Raw genomic sequence first — 22,997 nt, 5'->3', positions numbered from 1 at the left:
GCCAATGGTGTCCCATTTATCAACCCCACTACATCTACTCAAATTGCCCAGGATGTCAGCATGCCATAGTGGTGTCATTTTTGTCAATTTATTTTTCCTGTCCAATTTAGCTGTGGTGGTGTACCATATGGCGACAGTAAGAGCAGTGGGCCCCGTGAACCGTTTCCCATTTGATTTTGTGTACAGTGCTTCTCTATACCCTCCATGTCCCATAAGCCATTTATCAATCCGACATGCTGGGTCCTGATATGGTCCATATACCCATTTTTTTATGATTGACAGGTGGGCGGCCCAGTAATAACATAGGATGTCTGGAAGGGCAATTCCCCCATGATACCACCCGCGGACCAGTTTGGGTCCAGAGATACGTGGAGGCTTCCCGTCCCAGAGCAGATTTAGAATTTCTCCTTCAATGATGCATCAGTTTAAATGATTAGTTTTTAACGTATTTTGCTCATTGACTATGATGAAACACCTTATTATGTTGCTTGTGTTCCCCTGATGTTGCATAAATTAGCACTGTTTAGTGCTTAATTTGAGATGGTGGTTTCTGGTGCTCAGCACCGGCACTTAATTGTCAATACCGCTCTTATGACAGTCTGCCACATGGTGGCGCTGCTCATTTAATTTAGAGATGAGCAGAACAATGGTTGTTTATGAATACAATATGCAATAAAAATTACTAATACCTGCCTCCCCAGCCATTCCTTTAGCTTTGGGGACCTGGAATAATCTGAATTGTCTCACTTACAGGCGAGGGACCAATAGGCTTTGTTAATGCTATTTGATTTTGTCACCACCTTCTGGGCTGATTTACTAAGACGGATAGAGGATGTGGCCTTACGGCTAGAGCGGTTGACCTCGAAGCTGAGGAACCGAGTTCGGGTATCGGCCACGACGCTCAATGTCCTGTGATTGTGGGCAAATTACTTAATCTCCCCGTGCCTAATGAATGTGTCCATCTTTAACGAAACTGGTGCTCGTATAAAGCGCTCTGATACCTGATATTTTCAGGTCGAGTTCGCACTATATAAAACTCTAAAAAAAACTAATGAAGGAATCCAGATGCCCTCTCCAGATCTTGTGACAGAAGTTTCCGAAAAGTGTCATTGTACAAAATACTTTTCAAGAAAAAGATCAAGTTCTCTAGGAAAGAATAACTCTACAACTTGAGGTCTAAAACACATTGATACAGAGTGCAATGCTGTTGCCTTGGAAAAAAGACAAGGAGTAGGGCAACAGGCCTTTCATCGAGACCTGAAGAAGTGGCATGGGTGTTCTGGATCTAAAAATGAAGACTGCTACCCAACTATAGTAGATGGTAAAGATCACTTCACACAGTGAAGCAGTTTTGTAGCCTACCTTGGGGTAGCTGGAAGTTGCAGAATCAAACATTAAATAGATGGGCCCAAAGAATCTTGAGCTATCCTTTTAGGATCCTCACACTATTTGGGTCCTAGACATTCCTCTAGGTCTAGGATCTGTCATTCTTACTACAAATCACACACCAATTACAGTTGTCTTTTTCTCGATAGCATAACCTGACTACAGGAGAGCCTAATCTGGTTAATTGTTACTTTACTAGTGCGGTATGGTGAATTCTCTAATTTTGCGTGAGTTGACCTAGTGTAAAGTAGGGCATCTGCTGTACAAGGATACTGTGATGTGTCTTAGCGTCACAGAATTGGGGTGATGGAAACAAATGCTCCATGCCATTACTACCATGTGCTTAAGGAGCAGTCGCCTACAACAGGATAATGACACTATTTTATCACCCGCACTGTGCTACCCATAACATGCATATTGGGACCCGCCTCCCATTCTGGCATGGGTGAGAGCATTATGCTATATATGAGTATAAAAGTATGCCTGAAATGTTTATTATACTGACAACAATCCACTCTGCCTTACAATACAAATCTCCTGCTTTTTGTTTGTTTACAGGGGTGAATCGGGAGCAGGAAAAACTGAAAATACCAAGAAAGTCATCCAGTACTTGGCTATGGTTGCTTCCTCTCACAAGGGCAAAAAAGATACAAGCATCACTGTAAGTACATTTTGTTACCCCTATCCTACTACTCCATATTGCCTTATTTCTCCCGTGCTATCATAGGGGCCAGAAACTCAACTGCAGCCAACCAAAACAGACACTAACTCACCTAATTCTGTGCTCTAGTTTAGGGCGATATTTGATAGACTCTAATCTTCTACAGTTAGGAAAGGTATCTTGTAATCAAAGTTTGCTGTGCTGATGTCTGAAGTAGTTTACTGTGATCTGCAGAATTCCATAAACTCTCATGAATGAAACACACATGCTAAAGTAGCAAATTAATGGGCAACTTCCTCAGTCATATGTGCATTTTGTGTCCTTTGAAATATTTCCACTTTAAATGGTAATCCAACCCAAACAAAAACTGTTAACAATTATGTACTCACTCGAGACATCAAGTGTGAGGGTTCTACATGTTTCGATGCATGGTATTACACACTACCAACTGAGGGCCAACGAGATGGAAGCACTGGCATGGCATACCTTTTCCTTGTGCCGGTAAGGACTCTTTGGCTGTGTGTTTGGGTTGATGGGAGCCTGTTTTTCCATCAGCATAACTCCTTGCTCTCCACCGGCCATCTGTGGACACAACCCATTGTATAAAGAATTTAGGCGTGTGCAATGGCAGTTACCACAGGCTTTGCCTTTGACCAGGCCATGCACCCTGCCTTTCATATGCAAGTAATCAACTGTGCTTGGCCTCTATGTACATCCTGGTTCAGCACAGAGCCTAGTGAAGTTTAAATGAGAGGGCCTTGATATGCATTTTTTTGTATCTCAGGCAGTTCCACTGCCTAGGTCATCATGTCATCAATGATGTCAATGGTGATGTGATACATGATGTCACCAGTGATTTAATCCATTATGTCATTTGTGATGCCATATGAGAGATCATGATAATGCATCTGGGCGTTTTATGATTGCGTATGTAAGCTGAACTGGCAAATGTCAGTATGTTTTTTAATAGAAATCATATCTATAACTTCACTTTAACTGTGGTTTTTCAGGGAACTTTTGTGGTTTTTTTTAGTCCTGCGTTATGACAAAAGGACTATGACTTACCCTAAAAGAATTATTCAGTAAATATTTTGTATAGTTGCAGTTGCTAACCTTCAGTTGCTTTTTGTTACTCTTCATATGGATTTTGCTATCCTCAGTGTCACGGGTCATGAAAGCATTGACCGTAACAGAATATCAACATACCTATTTGAACCGTGGTTACTTCTACCAGTTTCCAGCCCTTGTCATTACCTGGCTCCATCAGGGTCTATTGTAGAGAGAAGGGCTAGGTCTGTGATGTCACTCGTACCCAAATGGTGTATATCGTCCCCCACCACTAACCTTTTAAGATCTCTGAATTAGAGTTTGGGAAACCATTGGGAAATGTTAAATCAACTTGCTTTAAGAAAGATGTACACCTGTATATCATCATGCCTGTTTTTGGTTAACGGAACAGAAAGCGAATAAAAAATAACCATCTGGTGCTTGAGCTTTGTGACAATCAACTGACATGTTAGGCATATAAAGGTAGGCAAGAGCTTGCAAATTTTACAGGACAAACTATTTTGGTAACACAAGATAGGGCCATGCTACCAGATGATCATAGCTTTAATATCACGCCTGCAGAAATAGTGTAGAAAATATATCAACTGCCAAAATGTTGTCCAAGTGTATATACATAGGTAAGTATAGGTGCAACATACTTATGTCAACATATATGTATATTGATGGTATATCATTATATATTTATATATTGTTTATGTATTGTTGCAGTCCGGTCTCTTGCAGGTTTTCGCGAAGGGCGACTGTCAGCTGGTGCAGCAGGGAAGGTGGACCAAGCCACCCATTCAATATCTTTCCAAAAATAAATGTAACCCTGCACTCCAGGACCCTATAAATAAACATATTTATTAACACACATTACGGTTTCACCAACGCGTTTCGACCATCTCAGTCTCTTTCACTTTCAGGAAAGATCCCAAGGGTTGAAGCGCGTCGGTGTAGCCATAATATGTGTTAATAAAAGTGTTTCTTTTTAAGTTCCTGCAGTGCAGGGTTGTTTATTTTTGGACCCCCCCCCCCAATAACATACCTATATTTATGAGCACCGGCCATTGAATGTAATGAAGTGTGAAATTACTATTCCTAACTCCACACTCGCTTTGGTAGTAGGGTAGGTTATAAAGCACACTGAAGCAAGTCTAACTGCACTTTTAGTTTTTTGATACACTCACTTGAAAGTACCTAAATGCATTTTTGGGACTGGTCCTCATAATGCACCGATCCTCACAAAGATAGTGTTTGTCTGGTTCTGCAGGGGCGTAACACAGGCCCCCGCGGTGCGGGGGGGGGGGGCCCAAGCTCCAGGGGGCCCCCTCGGCACTGCACTCTGGCCAGAGCGCTCCTGATTGAGCCTGGAAGGGGCCCCTCTTCGTACCGTGCAGGGAGGCCCCCTCAATTTTCGTTACGCCAGTGTGGTTCTGTCAAGGTTAACCCAAGCTATAAGGACCGAGCTGGTCTCCACAGTGTGGGTTCTACATGCCCACACATACACAAACGCACTGATGCACGCACACACACAGACGCACACAAATGTGGAGATAAGAATAGTAAATCTTATACATGCGGAGCTTGATACTATTTTTGTAGTTTACCCACGATATTCTTGTAGGGCGACACTACCCCCATGATATTCTGAGATACAACTGTTGTGAGATGCTTAATGGATTTTAGGATTCTGTAGCTTTGCTGATGCCCAAAAGTGAGCCTGGCCGCTGGATGATCACGTGAGACTCTATGATTCAATCAAATGTTATTACATTTGTGCAACTGTTGTCTGAGCACTTAAAGGGAATCATTAAAGCTGGAGCAACAGGGGCAAACTGTTATTTTTAGCATGCTACTCTCTCAGGAAAATTGCTTTAGACACTGTATGGACATTTTAGGACACAATGCGCCCCTTCATGTGCACAGAAACTCCGGTGCCTCAGCTGTTTTGTATTAATCCATTTTCCGGTTTATGCTGTTAAAAAGAGCCGCTGAACTAGCTCAGCAGGTTGTGTGGTTTCTTGATGAGATCTGAATGCACACTGCAAATCAGCAGTGCAAATCCCATCCCACTGAGCCTTTTATCCTCCTGAGGTGAGTAAAAACAACATCTCTGATGCAGAGCGGGACTGCCCAACTTAGGTTGACAAGCCCCTGAGCCATGCCAATTTTCGTGCTAATCACTCAATATGTAAATGATCTGAATTTACATTTATTGTGTGCTAATGTATCCCAGGTGCATGACTTAAATTTGGCATGGCTTCAGCCCTCGTACACCAGTGTTGGAAAACTCCAATACGGATGTATCTTGTGGCAGCAAGCGCTAAATAAATACAAAACTATTTGTATCAGTCTCAAAGAAGTGCCAAACTGCTTACATTTTCTTTGCCAAATATTGCTGTATTTTACTCCTCAATTTCAAGTTTTGAAATGCAGGTGCTGGAGGTTCACTTTCTGTAAAATTTCAGGCACAGGTACCTTTCTTCAGTGTTCTCTTATATTAAATTGTTTCATGGGACTCTAACAGGTTAGGTAACACATACGAGTAAAGAGAGAAAATAGTCGGAGGTTGTAGAATTGTTGGTCTTTGCTTTTTGTGATCATAAAATTTGCATGATTTTTGTCTTGGCATCTGTAAACTGACTATTATTTTACTCAGTTATTTTTTCTCCATTTTCTTTTTCTTTTCCTGACCTACTAGTTTGTATCCTAAAAATGATTTTGGGATCTCTTGGTGGCGACATAGTACCATTCAGTCTTTGATTGTTAACCAACAACTTAGTTCTCACAGGTGCTGCCTCTTGGTTTTCTCTTATTTATGTTTCACATTTTAAGCAACTCAAGCCTTTTTTTGAAAGCTTGCAAAATGGCGTCCAGGGCAAATCTCTCAATTTTCTCTTTTCGGAGGCTAAGTCTAGCCACGGCACAGTAGTACAAGTGAAGCTACAACAGCTGGTGCTATTTTGATGCTATAAACCTAGATTCCTGAAATGTGAGGTAATTCTCCAACCATTGTGAGTTGTTGCTGAAGGTTTTAGGGCCAATACACAAAATAAGAGCAGCTTCGACGAAGCGTGGGCAAAGAAGGTTTACACATTTGTGACACAAAAAGAAAGATAAGAAGCATATTTTAAGAGTACCAATGTTTTACTTTCAAGATTTTGTTTGCCACAATCTCACAAGCTATCCATGTCCATCAAAATCTTTGTACTGACAGAGTATCACCTCCGGGGAGGCTCGTAAGTCTTCACCATTCAGAATAAAAAGGCAAAAAATACAAAGGCATCTGTCAGAAAAAATGGAAGGCTAACTCAGTCCACATTATGGGAGAGTGGCCTTGGAAGCTTTCAGTGGTGATATTATTTAAAAGGTAGGTTGTCTTTGCTGACGCCTGCTGTTGAGGAATGCTTTGGCTTATTCCTGTTATTTTTATTCTGCATGTAAAAGTAAAACCAGCCACCCATCAGGTCCAATATACATTTCCCTGCTTGTAATATGACCCTTCATCACCTGGTAAACAACCAATACCATCCCACAAAGCCCTAATTACTCACCTTTGGATAAGAGTTGTTTCCTCTGCCGTTGCAACAGTGGAAACAGCACCACACTCTGGATGGCAACTAACTAGGTCTGTGTATACCATGATGACCCTGGCCGTCCTCCACTTCTCCTCCCTGCTTTTGATTGTTGTCCTCTGTTGCTCCTCCTCTTTCTCCCTCCTCGGTCTCCTTTCACTGGTGTTCATCTGCTCTTCCACTCCTCCTTCTCTCTGCCATCTTTGCCCTGTGGTGCTTCCGGCTATTCAGCTCTTCCATTTCTCTTCCTCGTTCATCCTCTGGTCCACACCCCAACTCTGCCTTCTCTGTTATCCGGTGTTCTTCTTCTCTTCTTACTTCTTCTCCCCTGCTACTCTGTTTGCCTTTTTTTTACATTCCTCTGCTCTCCAGGCGTCTTCTTCTCTTCGTATCACTATTGTCCACTTTTCGGTCATCCTCGTTCATGCCCATATTCAGCTACTATTTTCCAGTCTGAGATTTCATTGGTTCATTCTGGAAGACAACCTGGACCGGACTCCAGGGAGTATGCTCACCCTCTGCCTACAGTTGGCATTCTGGCTTCCACATTGGGTGGTTTTCCGGAAATTCCACTTTCCTCTTCCTTTTCTTTGTTGCATACATCAGGGAACCTAGTTACAGGTGCCCAATGGACCTTGTAAACTCTTAAGGAGAGGCTATTATTCAGCATCTCCCACACTCTTCTGCACGTGACACTCACCCATTACTGGGCTACTGGGCAACAATGCAGGAGACAGTAACGGGAAATGTCAGAAAGACTGTACTTCATTTTTTCGCCAATCCTCCACAGTGTTATTCATGCACACAATATGATTCAGTTGTTATATTAAAATAAGTCTTTAAGTTAAATTTGTGGATACTTAGAATTATTTTTCCTAGAGTACTTGAAAATTAACTTATAGTCAAAGATGTTGTTTTATTAAATGAGTAAGTTAAATATTGAGAACATAAATTCACCTAGGCTCAATAGAATAGGAAGGCTTGCCGGTAGGCCTGATAGTGAACACAGGCAGAATCCCAAATGTGCAAAGTGGAAACCTTGACATGATTGACACCATATATGCTAGTCACTAATTCACATATCTTCTGTCCTTCACCCGTTCCTGGCCTGTCATACACTGTATTGCAAGCACACATCAGTGGGCGTGAGTGACCAAGGAAGACTCAACGTTTGCTTTTGACTTTATGTTTAAGTTGCTCTTATTCGATGGTGCCAAAACTACCAAGAAGGTTTTGGCTTCACCAAGACTTAGACCAGTTTTAAGGGTTGGCAGACAGCACTCCATCCATAAGTGACTACCATCAGGCATATTTAGAGATCACAGTTGGCTCAATGCTGATCTCTGTATCTTATTAGGAACCTCCATCATAGGGGTTCCTGTCAGGGTATGAAAAGTTTGGTGAACGGCCGCCATCAGTTTGACGGCAATCCACAAAACATCTACAAACATTTTGCTTTTCAAAAACATGATCCCAAAGTGGGACTTTGTTAATGAAAAACAAAACAAAAATGACTCCCACAGCCAGGGACTTTTTCCCTGGGTGTGGTGGTCATTATTTGTTTTCTTCAGTCACTCACCCCAGTTTTTACCTGGGGAGAGGGACAGGAAAAAGGGCATTACATCATTAACAATAAACACTGTTCACGCAGCTGGATTGGCGAAGCTATGCTATCATCAGTTGTCTGCCTTACGTTTGGAGTGGTGGCGCCATCAATTCTGTTCCTTGTGTTTGGCACACTTTGGCCAGGTGCCCTTGGTACAAAGAAGACAAAATGAACACAACAACAATACTCTGACATAAATTATGTGATGATCTTTGGAGGTGAGCTTGGACATAGGCCATTTTGTGGATATGCAAGAAAATAATTAAGGAACACAATAATATTAAAATACCTCAAGAACTTATGTTTTTTTCTTTAAATTATAATCCAGAAGTGATCCCTAATAGCAATATGCTGTTTATGCGTGGCGCCTGCCATAACAAAGTGTGTACCTGTTTGAAATAATACTGACATGTTTTTTATACTTACGTCATTCGACTACAGCAAGGTCCATCTTTTGCCTACGTGAGTAACTCAGAGTGTTGAGTGTGTGAATAGAGCACCGAGTGCAGACCTGCATGCTATTGTTGCACATAAAGAGTACTTTAGAGTGAAATTCAGTACCTAAGGTTACTTCATTGTATCACGTTGAAAAGCAACAATAGCACCCAACGTTCACGTGTGTACCACCATTTTTAAAGGACTGTACTAGAGGTTATCAAGGTTCAACATGTCTAGGGTCATCATCTGAAATCACTTTCAACGTGTGCCAAACGTTACAGCTGTGACTTTCGTATGATCTTAAAAGAGGCAATCAACTTAAAATTTGACGCCTACTTCTGAAAGCAAACAAGTATGGCCATCCCTGCAGTTGAACCTTTTTTAGGATTGTGGTGAAATTGTGTGGCATTTGTCACTGTCTGATGCAACAAACAGTGCATGTACTACATTAGTAGTTTGTGTGATTGTGCATTTCCAGCAATTTGTACTTCATTGTGCATGTGTGCATGCTTTGAACTTGATTCTAAAATTGTTATTGCTTGCAAAAGGATCTATACTTTTACATTTTGCAAGATTGTTAGCGCTGGACCAGATTGTGTCATGAGTAGCCACAGTCTTATAAAACTGGCTATTGAGAACCACCCACAATATGTAAATCTATTCATGATTATAGAGTAACAGGATCTAATGTTATACTAAACAGATACATATGACTTCAATGATCAACTCTAAACATAATGGCCTAGCTCCCTAAGTGCTAATATTTCAGGGTCAAACTTTACAACCTTTCATGTGGTTGGGAGGCTGTTATCAGAGAGTCAAGATCCACATTTTGTATGAGGAGAAATCATTAGATAACCTCTCTTCAACATTTAAAGTTGGGTTTCAATATTGTTCATCATTGTTTAGATATGACGAGGTTAGTCCTTAAGGTTTAAGTTGGCTAATATAAATGAAAGCATGGCTTTCTGTGCTGTTGTGTTCCTTGAGATAAGGTTACGACCAAGACTGGCCATTGTTGCTCATGAATGGCATGTGATTCCTCCACCTAAAGCAATCTGTGGCTTGCCCTGTGTCCTATTTAGGCCTGAAACCTTTTTCCAGGAGGGGATATTACTTGATATTGGAAAAACTTTGCCATTCTCTGTTGAACTGACGGAACCCAGGTTAAGAGAGTGGTTTTAAGATTAATTTACAGATTGGTTGCCAATTGCATGCCATTTATATAGGAGTAGGATAAGAAGCATGCCTCTTAAAAGTTTGAAGGTCTCTCTGGCAATTTAAAGCCTCTCCCATCAGATACTTGTTCTTTTGAGGAGACCATTAATGCTGCCACTTGGGCTACTGTGCATACTCTGACAAAGCAATGTGTTATTAAAAGACTTCCCATCAGAAGTAAGTTTAATGTGCCCAGCGTGTTGTGATGTCTTAGGGTCTACATGCCATATGAAAAAACATTTAAATAAGCAGGAGCGGCCTGTGCAGGTAAGAGGGGTGAGGCGGTTGGCCGGTTGGGGGGAATTTCAACAGACAACGAAGGGAAATTAATTATTAATTTAATTTTCTCTTGTGGTCGTCTGTCGAATCCCCCCCTCAACCCGACCCCACCGCTTTTACCAGCACAGGCCGCTCTTGCAAATAAGTAAATAAATGAAAATAATTATTCCGATTACCCAAAATGATTCCTGCTAACCATATGTTTTACAAATTAGGGTAGATATTAGGGGCTGTTTCTTCTCATGACCTACTGTTTTAATGTCCAGCAGTGTTGCTTTGTTGTACATCTGTTCTAACTGCATGGTTCAGAGTGAAATTGCAAATAAATATTAACACTGGTGCATCTGTGCATGTCCATCCATCGTAATGCTGTGTAATTATGTCCTCCATTTCCATCCCAAGTCTAGATATAACTGCATTTAACAACGGTGTTGTCGGTGTTTGAGCTTTGAGCTGTGTTGTCTTACATCGTTCTTAGCAAGAGTGTCTAATGACATCATCTTGTGCTCTAAAAGAAAGGCCTCAGTGTGCAAGCTTCATAAACATAACAGCAAGTTTGCTTAATTACATCTGCCTTTGTCATAATTGAAAGTATATATTAACAATCAGCCCAGGACAATAGTGCTACTGTTCAGCTAAATGCTCTTCTCATTTGTGCTACTGGTACGCGATGCTCAGGCTTTCATCTTCAAAATTAAACCTTACAACCTCATGGCTGACCTCATCTGTCATACTGCAGCCCACAGTATGGGAAAAGTGCGTAAAGAAAAGAGTAACCAAGGGGATGCAGTCTGCCTCCCACACCCGGAAACTTCGAATTCAATGCTAAAGTGCTGGCCCTAATTTCAAACATATATATATATTGATCTGATAATTGGGTACTACAACAGACATAATAAATAAGCAAGTATGAAAGCTACTTAGATGGCTTGGAAAAATATGTTAGGTGGAGAGTTTGACCCATTGTGAGTGCACTGTCCAAGGCTAATGTAGGCAGATCTGCCCTTTGCAATTATACTGACAGTTTTTGAGGACTTTTAAGCAACTCAATTGAGTATTAATCTCAAGTAGTTCATATTCTCAGAACACAACATATTTTTGATTGAGGCCTTTTTTAGTCTCAAATCGTATTTATTCTTGAAATGCAAAATATTTGTTTGAGGCCTCAATCAAAAATATTTTGCGTTCTGAAAATATGAACTACTTGAGATTAATAGTCATCAATTAAGTTTACACCATTCTTTGCTTAAAAGACCTCAAAAACAGTCAGAGTTTTGGTATTACATACAGGACAGGAGGATTAAGTCCTGTGATTTCTTTTGAGGTCAAGTGTCTAACCCATTAGGGAGCCTCTGTTGCCCTTCCCTTTTACTTTGTAGCAACTCTTTACAACTGCTTGTGACTGATCGTCCCATCTGAATCGCTGCTGCTGCGTTGCTACTAATTAAATGCACTTAATGACTGAGCATTGCTGAATTGTAGGGTGAGCTGGAAAAGCAGCTACTTCAAGCTAACCCCATTCTTGAAGCCTTCGGAAATGCCAAAACAGTGAAGAACGACAACTCCTCAAGATTTGTAAGTACCTTTGTTGGTCAATTTTTTTTTTGTGGTATTGAATAATGATATTAACATGTTTGATTTAGATGCACCCTCATTGAGCAGTGTAAGGTTGGCGTTAAACTCCCCCTTATGCCATATGTTTAATCTATTTCAAATGGAAATGTGTAAGGCTTTGTTTCCGTAATGCTGTCTTAAAATTACAAATAATAAACTATTGATCACTTGGTCATTGTTAAAAGCATTTTACTAGGAATCCAGTGTGAGAATATTGTTGTCAGACAAATGTCAGATGTAAACGTTGTGCCCTAAATGTTATTTACAAAAGTATTACCTCATTAATAATAGAAAATCCAAACCTAAAGGGAAGATATTCTTGCAAACGATATTTAGTACACAATATTTATATCCGACAATATCACTGTAGACAGTTATCTAACATACAGTCCATTGTTTACTCCCATTTCTGGTGGTCTACGGTGTCCTGGTGGCATACATCTCACAAAGCCACACAACCTCATCCTGGTTGGGATTTTTTTAAACCCAGAAATTATTTTAGCAAGATATTGAAGTAAGGGTGTGGCATTTCAAAGCTGCTCCACCATATTGAGCCATTTGGCTCGACCTGCTGCATTAAATCAGACTCCAGAAAACCTTTCATAATCTGAAGGTAAACCAAGGTGCAAATTACAAAACCATCTTGGAATATGTGTTATCCCATGAAAAACTTACTTTGCATGGCATTTTCCCATTATGCAGAACAAACATTACAAATTGGGGTTCATGCAGAATCAGAGTGAACATTTCTGAAATGTGCAAAGTCTGATCAGTGGGACATTGACGCAAGGATATCTAGCCTTCAAGCTGCCTCGCTGAATGCAGTATCCATCTCAACCTGCTGTGCCAAATTGGGCTGCAGAAAAACCTCAAAGTCTAGTGGTAAACGTCAGACCAAACAGAAGGATCATCTCCATTACATGCCCAGGATGCATGCGGACTGAACTTAGGTTTCCCAAGGTCCTTCCTGGTCACAACATTTTAGAACATGTCATCCATGGGAGCTCTCGCAAGATGTGCCTAACCTAGTGGAATGTAGAGGAGTGCTTTTCTTTTCTATGTCAGAATTTAAATCCTTCACCAGTACAAACCATCTGCTTGGATTTGAACACCTTGTGCACCAGTGGCAAAGGCAGACTCCTTGAGAACAAGTTCTCTATTTTTTACGGAACAGTTATTACAATGATTTTCATAAACACTACTGCTTCCAAAACCTATGAATCACTGTTGTTCTTTAATGTGAGATTTTGTTGTTACACTTGTATTCTCGTATTTAAACTTAGAATGTAAATGTAAGTTGTTTTTTATTTGGCGGTATTGTTTGGTTGGTTTATCAAGCATAACACATTGCACATTTTCTCTGAGGCTTCAGTTTCTGCAGAGAATGGTTAACATTACTGAAACCAGTTTAACTCTGGGGCACTGTCTGTTTTGGCAGTGTGTAAACTCTATCACAGCTCACACCAAGACAGTGATTTTTCTGTCTCTTATCAGGACGCTCCAATACCCGACAAACCTAAATATAATTTCTCTAAATTAAGGAAATTCATCTTGTTAATAAAATTGATCTAATTTGTTTATATCTACTCTACATTGTGGAATTTCTGAACTGAGCTCTGTGTCCAGCGTAATTTCCAGATAATCATGTTTATAGAAATCCTAAATATTTTCTCATCACCAACAGGGTAAATTCATTCGCATCAACTTTGACGTGACTGGCTACATTGTTGGAGCTAATATAGAGACCTGTATCCTTTTCAGCGAATGGCTTCAGAACAAAGAAGTGGGGGAAAACATATGGTCCAGTGCTAAGCTCTTACAAGACATATTGCATGACTTCTTGTGTTGGTAAAGTGATATTGCAGACCTAGCACCACCCAAAAAAATGTCAAACCTTTGATTGTCATTTCCATATAAAGGCACTTGCATATTTTTCAGATCTGTTGTCAGGAATCATTGTATATAGAAGATACTGCAAATATGAAAATTTCCCTTGTTCTTGTTAATATGATAAAAAGCGGAAGAGAATGCTAATCATCATAAAACCAAATGTATGATAAACGGCATTTCCAACGTGACCCAAATTCTCAAGCATCACTAAAAGATTTCACAAACAAAGCTTACTGAAGGTGCTGTTGTTTTCTGGGAAGCTGTTTGATATTCAAGAACATTCATTAGAATCATGTCAACATTGTTTAAAAAATCACTTGGTTTTATTTGAAAGAAAAGTTGAAAATCTCCAATGGTCTGCGACTCTTGCGCAGCAAAGACCGTCTTTTGCTTGAATTGTTGGACTTTAAGAAAGTTGTCAAAAAACTGTATGAGACCTCTAGCAGACCTATATTTCTTTTGAGAATAGCCTAAAGCTTATACAGGCCCCGCAAGAAAACAGTTTTTTCTTTTTACAAAAGAGTCATTTAGAATTAGCAATTTTTATTGAAAAACATTATTTTTTATTTTTCATTTTCAAAAAGTGAGAATTCATTTATGCAAGTATTAAGTTCACAAATCACAAAAGTACCACTGACCCTTGGGAATCCGCCCAGTGAGATATATATAGGAAAAGAAACAGAGTTGACTTTCTCATATAACAATGAAATGACACAGTAATTTCTATATACTGTAGAAACTAATTAAATATTTCTACATTACAAATGAAATGATTCTTTGACCTTATACACTGTCGGATCCCTTTGGTGTCTCAAAATTGTACTTTTAACTCACTTTTTGTATGTCAGGTTGAATGACTGGTATGATATGGAGTGTGTATGCTGCATTTTTAGTATGAGTATTTTGGGGTAAGGTTTCCATAAAGAATTGATTTGTTTCTGATCTTAAATGTACATATTTAGCTCACATTCTGTTGAATTAGTTTCATGATGTAATTTTGTGATCTGTGAACTTAACACTTGCATAAATGAATTCTCACTTTTTGAAAATGAAAAATAAAAAATAAAAAATAATGTTTTTCAATAAAAATTGCTAATTCTAAATGACTCTTTTGTAAAAAGAAAAAACTGTTTTCTTGTGGGGCCTGTATAAGCTTTAGGCTATTCTTAAAAGAAATATAGATCTGCTAGAGGTCTCATACAGTTTTTTGGCCGTCTCTTTTTCCCCCTCCGCTTGGACCCTAAATCAAATTAGGGGGTACCTCTTTTCATATCTGGACTTTAAGAAAGAGCAGACTAGGACTCAGCCGTACTCTGGTAGCGTGACTAAATTCTGTGATTTCCTTCCACCAGTCCTAGGCAATACGCCCTGTCCTTTACCTACAAAAAGGATCTGAAACACCTCCTGTTCCAAATCCATTTCCAGTCTAGTCCTAAATATCCCTGTTACTCTGCTTTCAGCTGCTTTAACGCACAATGCTTCTGCAATTTGACTTCTGAATTCCTGTTTCTACTGTGATTACACTGCTCTATCTGCTTAGACTCTCACTTCTCCCTCATTATCTCTATATTTTACCCTCTGTCTATTTTACCCTCTGTCTCTATTCCTTTACTCTGGTGGGCCCTTTCTGTTTTTTTTCTTCCTTGGCCTTACATACACATTTTCAACCCCCTCATTTACTCACAGTTTATTTGACACTCTACTGCTTATTGTATCTTTTATTATGTCTCATCCACAGACCGCTTTTTAGTGTCTGTTGTGGAAGCCTTACAGGGGACAATACCCCTACTTGCAATACCAATATTTACAGTGAGCTCTGGGACACCCAATTGCCTACTATTGGTTAGCTGTCATGTCAATCTCATTTGCCTGCTTATTATTTAATTGGTGTCCTTCCTCTTGTGTTTGTCCTTCCTTTGGTACACAAAAAGGAGATCCAGAGAAAGCCAACCTATGAACAATCGTCCTTAGTAACCCCAAGTATACACTAATATAGCCTTAAAGTCTGCTGTAGCGGGTTTACTTGCCTTTAAAGGCCTGCTTCAAAAGAGTCGGCCTTTAATGGCCAGTATAGCTTGCCACAATGGGCTTTAAGGCTTTTAGAACATTTCACCCCTAGAGGGCAGAATGTTTTAATTAGTCAAACAAAGGCCTCAAGGTTGAAATCTTCTCAGGCTCTGTGCGGCCTTTGTTCACGTCAACAGCTGTGAAAGATAAACATTGGAATGTTGGAGCTAAGGGCTTCTACTGGCCATTCTACCGGCAATTAGAAGCCAGAAGCAGTCTTCAATGGAGCGTTCAACATTTCAATGTTCTAATGGTACGTAGGTTTTTCCAGGGACACGAAAATGTGTCTCCTGGTATGTCACAGTAATTCAGAGCTATTGGAAGAGGGCACCTTACCCACATTTATCATGGCATCCTTCGTCATCAGTGTCCTCTCCCAAATTGCGTAGGTGAATACCACCTAGAAGGATTTGACCAACATTGGGAGTTCAGAGATAAATTTAATTGGATAAATGCAGGGCTATACATGTTTTAAAATGTCTAAAGGAATACCCACACGATTTGTCCTTTATTTGGTGGGTACCTTTGGCATGACTAAAATGTACAGTATTTGATGCCTTTAGAAATTAATGTTTCATGCATCCATTTCCATCTATCATGAGACTAATTCCTGGGTAAAAAAAGAAACTACGTACCATTACTGTATATTTGTCTATTCTTTGGAACACAGGTTCTTTATCATCCTTTTGAGTGGATGACTTGTAACTTTTCACTGTTTACATTAAGGGAACTGATTTTTTCATGTTCTTACTCGCTCTGTGTGTTTGCATGTGCTTTTTTGCTTTCTCCTTTTGCTGCTTCTTCACTCACATCTTATTTTATATCCTTCACCCAACTGCCCAATTGCTTCCCCCTCATCGCTGGGCCTGACACCTGTCAGTGCTTCCTAAATCCCTATGCCCCTCCACCTGTCCACTGTTACTCCCCATTACTACTTCTTCCACTCACTAGTGCTTTATTTAAACCCCTAACCATCCTCCTACTACACAGTTGCTCCTTCTCGCTAGCTTAATCTTTATTAAAGAGTAAGATTTTCCTTTTTTTGATGGCCTGGCAGCTACAACTTGCTGCCAGACGGCTCCTTTCCCCACAGAAGTGCTTTAAGCACTTGTTATATTTTTTTAATTAAATCCGCCATCATGTACAGTGAATGTAAAGAAAAACCAGAATAGACGCTGTGTTATAACAAATAAGCCCACAAGCATGGGGACACATGCATGTGTATGCGTGATGGCTCTTGCATCAGTAAAAAGCGGTTTATTCTCATTTTGCCGACAATGAACAGCTTTGGCAAAAACCATTGGCAAATCAATAGGTTTTAATTGGCAAAGCTGAAAGAGGAGACCTGTTGGCATCACTAATGCTTGTTATCCTTATTTTTACCCATGATCTAATCCCCATAGGCTGCTATCTTGGTGTTTCCTCTCTTTTATGTTGAATTGTTGCATTGTGTTTTTGACTTTTTTTATACTTACTGATGAGTTTCTGCTTTACCTCATGTTGCTGTTTTATAAATTATTTGTGAGTACTGTTTTGTAATGAATTTTGTTTTATTGTAAAGCACCTTAACGTCCTAGGGCCGCTAAATAAAACTACAAAATATATAATACAAATAAATAAATAATTCTCAATGTGTATTACTGCATTTTATGTGTGGAGCATCATGTGTAATGAGTGTTACAGATTATATTTAACAAAAACACTCTAAAACTGATTATATTTACCGTATATAGTACATGTGCAGGTTTGCAATGTTTTTTTTTTTAGAGATAGTTTAAGTGAACAGAAGAGGTATTTTATAAGTGCCATTATAAGATGTAGTTGGGAGTGGACATCACTAACTAAAACAAACAGTTTAAAAAAAAAAGTTGCATGAAGCCTGTATAAAAATTGCTTCCCAAAATGCAACAGCACTTTTAGAAAGCTGTGTAGGGTAAAAACGATTGGTACTAATTGTTTCACTCCCTGTTAAGATTTGGGTTTAAACATGATGAAATCAAGGCCGGACTGGGCATCCAAAGCAACCCTGGCAATTTTGTCGGACCAGCCCCCGAGGGGCAGGGGTGTGTGCAAGTGTGAAGTACTGTTGCTTTTGTTACTCAGGGCCGATATTGCAGCAACACTGAAAAACCTGTCCCCAGTAACAAAACCGCCTCCCACTGTGGCAAAACCGGCCCCCACTTTTCCAGCCTCCCAGGGAAACGCCCTATGCCCGCTATGGCCAGTGCGGGCCTGGATGAAATAAGAGGCAGCCTCTTAAGTATGCTGATGTGTGTGGTCTTTTGACATGGTGTAAGATTGGCCAATGACAGCCTATGATCAGCACCATGATGGTTGAAGGTGCACAGGCAGCCTTAGGTCCTGATTACAGGTTGGTCGGCATTTTCTGACCCCTCCGTAAACTCTTGTTTGCACAGGGATCAGAATTCTGGGTTTGGTGGTATTTACCACATCCAGCTATTGCAGAATGTGTTAGATATCTCAGCCTTCGTTAAATTTTGGCGGGTGAAACCTGCTTGAATTTAACAGAGGAAAAGTGTATTTACCGTGCCATGTGCATTTTGGTGTTATTCCCCCAAAACCTGTCATATGTGTTATTTATCGCACCCAATAAATAACGAACCTCACTCCATTGTTATTTATCAAATGCGGAAAATAGCACCTTATTTCCGACAAACTCTGAATCAGATTCTTGATGTGGACTACTGTGATGATCATTAGTACATTAATCATTTTCTCTAAAGAATTTATATTATTGATTTATGAATATTGAGTTCAGATCCTTAGTAGCTGTGATCAACAGATCTCCTAGAAAAGTCACGTGCAATTCGCCAGGCTAAAGATGAAAGAGCCTTTCATATCTTTTACTACATGCTTTCCGGTGCTCCAGAAAAAATGCGAAGTAAGTTATATTAAAGTGTGGATAAGACTGCGTGCAGTATTGTGGGCAGGGGCTTGGTTACATGTATCCGTGATTGATACACATGCTTACCATGAATTATCAGCCACCACTACAGGGACAACTAGAAGAAGCAGAACAGTCACCGTAAGTGTGTGTTGTGAAAGGCAAACATTTCCACTCCAGCACAGTTTGCAATATTCATTTGCAAATGTCTCTTGCTGGGAAGAGCAAAATTGGTGATCTACAATATATATTTGTAAAAGTTCCAGTTTGAAATTAAATTTGCTTGGGGAACTTTTTAGAATGAACCTCCAGAATTATTCCAGCATATACAAATGGTGTAACAAAATATCATGCTATTGTACCAAAATTGTGCCCGGTTGCCATTATAGTACCATAATGCTAAACAATACTCTGATTGTGCCCTCCCTGGTTAGTCCTTGACATTCTGTCTGCTACCCGTGTATACAGCAGAATGAAACTAGGCCACTGATGGCCTGTGAATCAATTATTAATTGGAGACTTCCTAAAAATTCCAAAAATACACTGAAACCATGAATAATAATACCAAATCACATATTTGAGAATTGCGATACTAAAATCTACTTTAGTTTTTCGAAGCTTGAAAGTTTGAATTTCAATCACTTAAAAAAACAGACCTCCTTGTATAGTCATTTGAGGGTACAATGCATCACTCCACAGGCACAACTGCCTTTTAGGTGTGCACTAATGCCAGCCTTAGGTGTATCACTAGCCTCATTTACTGAAGGAACTTCAGAAATACAAAAATGCACCCATATTTACATACAATGAGGGATTTTGGGTCACCCCTTTTCTTCCATTGGTCTATTCTACTGACATTTACATTTTCCTTTCACCCACGAAAGTGCAGAGTATGAGGTACTGGGTCAGTACACTTCAACCTCTGGTATTCTTGTGCTGTGAGTGAATGTTTTCGGCCTTCTCACATGTGCATATCCACCCAAAAATAAGCACATTAAGTGCTAGGGCTAGTGGGCCAATACTTTACTTTGCCAATGTATTTTATTTTGACTCGTTATCCATTTTTATTTTCTTTTGTCATCCATTTGTTTATATTTCATCAAAGCAGGTGGATAAAGAAAAAACACCACTGTTGTTTACCTTCGGGACAAAGTCCTTGGGCACTGTAACACCAACGTGGTTGGGCTAATGCGTATAACTATTATCCAATTTGTACTTTTGGTGTAATGAATATTAATGAGCATGTATTTAGAAAAATATTTATTTGTTCTTTTTATGTTTTTTTGAAGTGCTGCTCATCTTCTTGCACTTTCAAAACACTGTAGAGTTCAGCAAGGGGTTTGCGAAAATGAGATCAGAGGAAGTTAGAATGCAGTAAGATGCAAGGCGAGAATCTGTATCTGACAATCCTTGGTCACTGCCTCTTGGTCCTACGATGTTCAGATGCTATATTCCTGAGGCACTTTAAGTTAGCTCCTGCCATCAGGCATGGGTTTAGGGCATTTGAAAGCCTGGGGCAACTGACTCCCAAAGAACTACCTCTTTCTTCAAAATGTGTTAGTTGAGCAAATGTGAGATTGTGATTTCAAGTCACTGACTTGTGCTTAAAGGGCTACCAATTACTGCAAGTACTCTAACCATAAGCCTTGGGTATCATGCATGTAGAGGATTGGAAAACATTGTGTTCTTTATGTAAATTGGTGGATTGCAAAGGGTTAGTGCATTTCAACTTGAAAACTCCAATAATTTAAAATAAAATTTAAGCCCCAGACCTGTAGCGTGAAAAATGAGACCTATTACATGAAATATAAAAAACAGTTTAAATAGTTAGACAATTTTCCGATCTTTGCACTCGCTCAGAGAACACACAGTGCGTTAGACTACACTTCATTGAAGAAACTCTAACCAAACAATGTTATGATGGAAAGCTGTACGAGCTTGGCTGCATAATGGATGGATCATCAGTACATGGTACATTTGATCCGAAGAATACAAAGAAGCAATTGTGGATTTGTGAAAGGCTTTGTGGCTGAACAAAAATTACCTTTTGCTTACACCTTTTCTTTTCCACCAGATGAGCTGTTGCTTGAAGGCTACGGGAATTACACATTCTTATCCGCGGGACATGTCCCTATATCTGGCCAAGATGATGGTGATATGTTCATAGAGACTTTGGAAGCTATGGAGATTATGGGGTTCACTGAAGACGAGCAGCTGGGTAAGAACTGCTCCACCTATCCTTCTCGCACTTTGCACTCTGAATAGAAAGTGTCATGTAGGCAGTGTTGTGTATGTTGACATTGGTACTCTTTTGCCACTGTGCCATCTCCCTTGTTTCAAATTGTTTGGAGAAACCATTAGGAGGATAGGAAGAGTCATCTTTACCAGCAGGGACCACTTGGAAAGGAGCAAGAATACGAGAAGCGTTGTACTTGGGGCACGATCAAGGCTATTTATCAACTGTCAGACATGAGTGGTTGGTATTCATCGTCTGGTTGCTTCTCTGCCCTTTATTCATAGAGGGCAGCTCATTGTCCTCACCCCGTTATTATTCTTCTCAAGGTACAAATCACTGGATTACTTTTCTTATGAATTGCTAGTTTGCATATCGCTAGACTTAAACTCAACTCAAAACCGACCCACTATTGTTTGTTCGACTAGCGTTTAATTACCTTAAAATATGTAGCCTGATTAGTCACACCAAGATTTATTGTGGTTTTGCTAATGTGGAGTTGAACACACATATCTGCATGTAGTTTCTATTTTCCAGTCATTGTTATGGAGACATTAATTAGGTAACAAGAGACATTTGTCAATAGTGTTTTTGTGTGACAATGTAAATTATTTAGAAAATTGTTTTGAATAGTCATCCACGTAAAATAAATTTTAAGTAGCCTGATGACTATTGAAAATTATTTTTTATGTGAAAAATGTAATATCATTGATTGACTTAAAACTCAAGATGCAAAATGAACTGGAAATGCAGATGTCCTCCACTAGCTGGGAGAAGGAATGGGAAGACAGACAAGAATAAGTTCTTGGCTCTCATGTCTAAAACCTGCTAAAAGTGCAGTAGCAGTAGCTCATTTGTAAGAATAAACCTGACTTAGGTGACATCTCTTTGCTTTCTTACAGCTATGATGAAGGTTGTCTCATCAGTCTTACAAATGGGTAACATTGTCTTCAAGAAAGAAAGAAATACAGATCAGGCATCCATGCCTGATGACACTGGTACGCCTTAAGAAACAATTTGTATTCATTTTAGAGAAATATTGATTTTGCTATTTCTTCCTTTCCATGCACTTATTGTACAGGAAAAACAAAAGAATGAAAAGGTATGGAAAAGTACATCTTGTGGTTGCTTTTTATATATTGAGCTAGAAATCTTTTTTATTTTATGATGTTATGGGCTCTTATGCATACAACTGTGTGGCAAACTGCGGTAGGTATGGAGTTACGTAAAGGAAGCTAGTAATTAGAATTATTCTTAGTCATAGTGATGGTTGATAGTTCAGTCACTTGTGAAGACTAGTGTGAAGTTTGGTGTCTGCTGGTTTGTACTGAAATACTTGGGTGACTGTATAAGGGCTTAATTAAGAGTCCGGCGGTGGGACCGCCAGACTGCTGCAGCAATAAGACTGAGTACTACGCCGAGCAGCTGCCCTCGCCGGCTGCCATATTAGGAGTTTCCTGCTGGGCTGGCGGTTTCACGGCGACAGTAACATGACGGCGGTACATTTCCTCGCAGTGTTGGTTCACTGAATGAACATGCACTCTCTAGAACGTGAATGCTGTCAGGTGGATGTAATTGTTCCCCAAAAATAATTTGCAGTGTGATCTAGTGCAAATCCGACACCCGAAGGCATTCCAGCGCTTTACATGTTCAATAGTGACAGTACACAAAGGCACAGTTGTCCTCGTCACAATATTTGGCCTCATTTACTGCCTTACTGCCGACTCGTGCATGGTGGTGTCCCCACCAGGAAAAGGTCGGCGGAAAGGCAGGTCACAATTAGCCCCACTGGAAACTTGTCGGGAACCCGTCCATGGGCCACCTCTGCCTCTCCAGCAGCGGGAGCTCACCGCACAGATCGCAATCGGCCTGTCGGACCACCGAAACGTGACAGTGGGACACATCCCACCATCATCGTAATCAGGCCCTTAGTCTTCGTGTAGGTGAATCCAAAGCTTTGCAGCACTTGTCCTCATGTGAAGGTTACTGGCTCAATAAGCAAAATCAATCATTAAGGAGTGGCATGGTGGTCTCAGGACCAAGAGATGAATAAAGCAATGTGCCTGAAGGGGGGT

General features: G+C 40.0%; 1 protein-coding gene across 4 annotated transcripts in view; it reads left to right on the top strand.

The window, feature by feature from the left end:
- Positions 1-22,997, top strand: part of MYH11 (myosin heavy chain 11) — a 224,789-nt gene that overhangs the window by 119,745 nt on the left and 82,047 nt on the right. For 2 of the 4 annotated variants that reach the window (XM_085632078.1, XM_085632080.1), the window contains exons 5-11: positions 1,945-2,047; positions 8,720-8,740; positions 11,696-11,788; positions 13,512-13,575; positions 18,588-18,686; positions 20,764-20,907; positions 21,825-21,920. In XM_085632078.1, coding sequence (XP_085488204.1) covers positions 1,945-2,047; positions 8,720-8,740; positions 11,696-11,788; positions 13,512-13,575; positions 18,588-18,686; positions 20,764-20,907; positions 21,825-21,920 — 620 coding nt within the window. The remainder of the gene's footprint in view (positions 1-1,944; positions 2,048-8,719; positions 8,741-11,695; positions 11,789-13,511; positions 13,576-18,587; positions 18,687-20,763; positions 20,908-21,824; positions 21,921-22,997) is intronic. The other 2 variants (XM_085632079.1, XM_085632081.1) reach the window with 1 other exon arrangement.

The sequence above is a fragment of the Triturus cristatus genome, chromosome 10 (assembly GCF_964204655.1).
Source record: "Triturus cristatus chromosome 10, aTriCri1.1, whole genome shotgun sequence".
Classification (NCBI taxonomy): Eukaryota; Metazoa; Chordata; class Amphibia; order Caudata; family Salamandridae; genus Triturus; species Triturus cristatus.
This window is presented reverse-complemented; position numbering and strand designations above follow the sequence as displayed.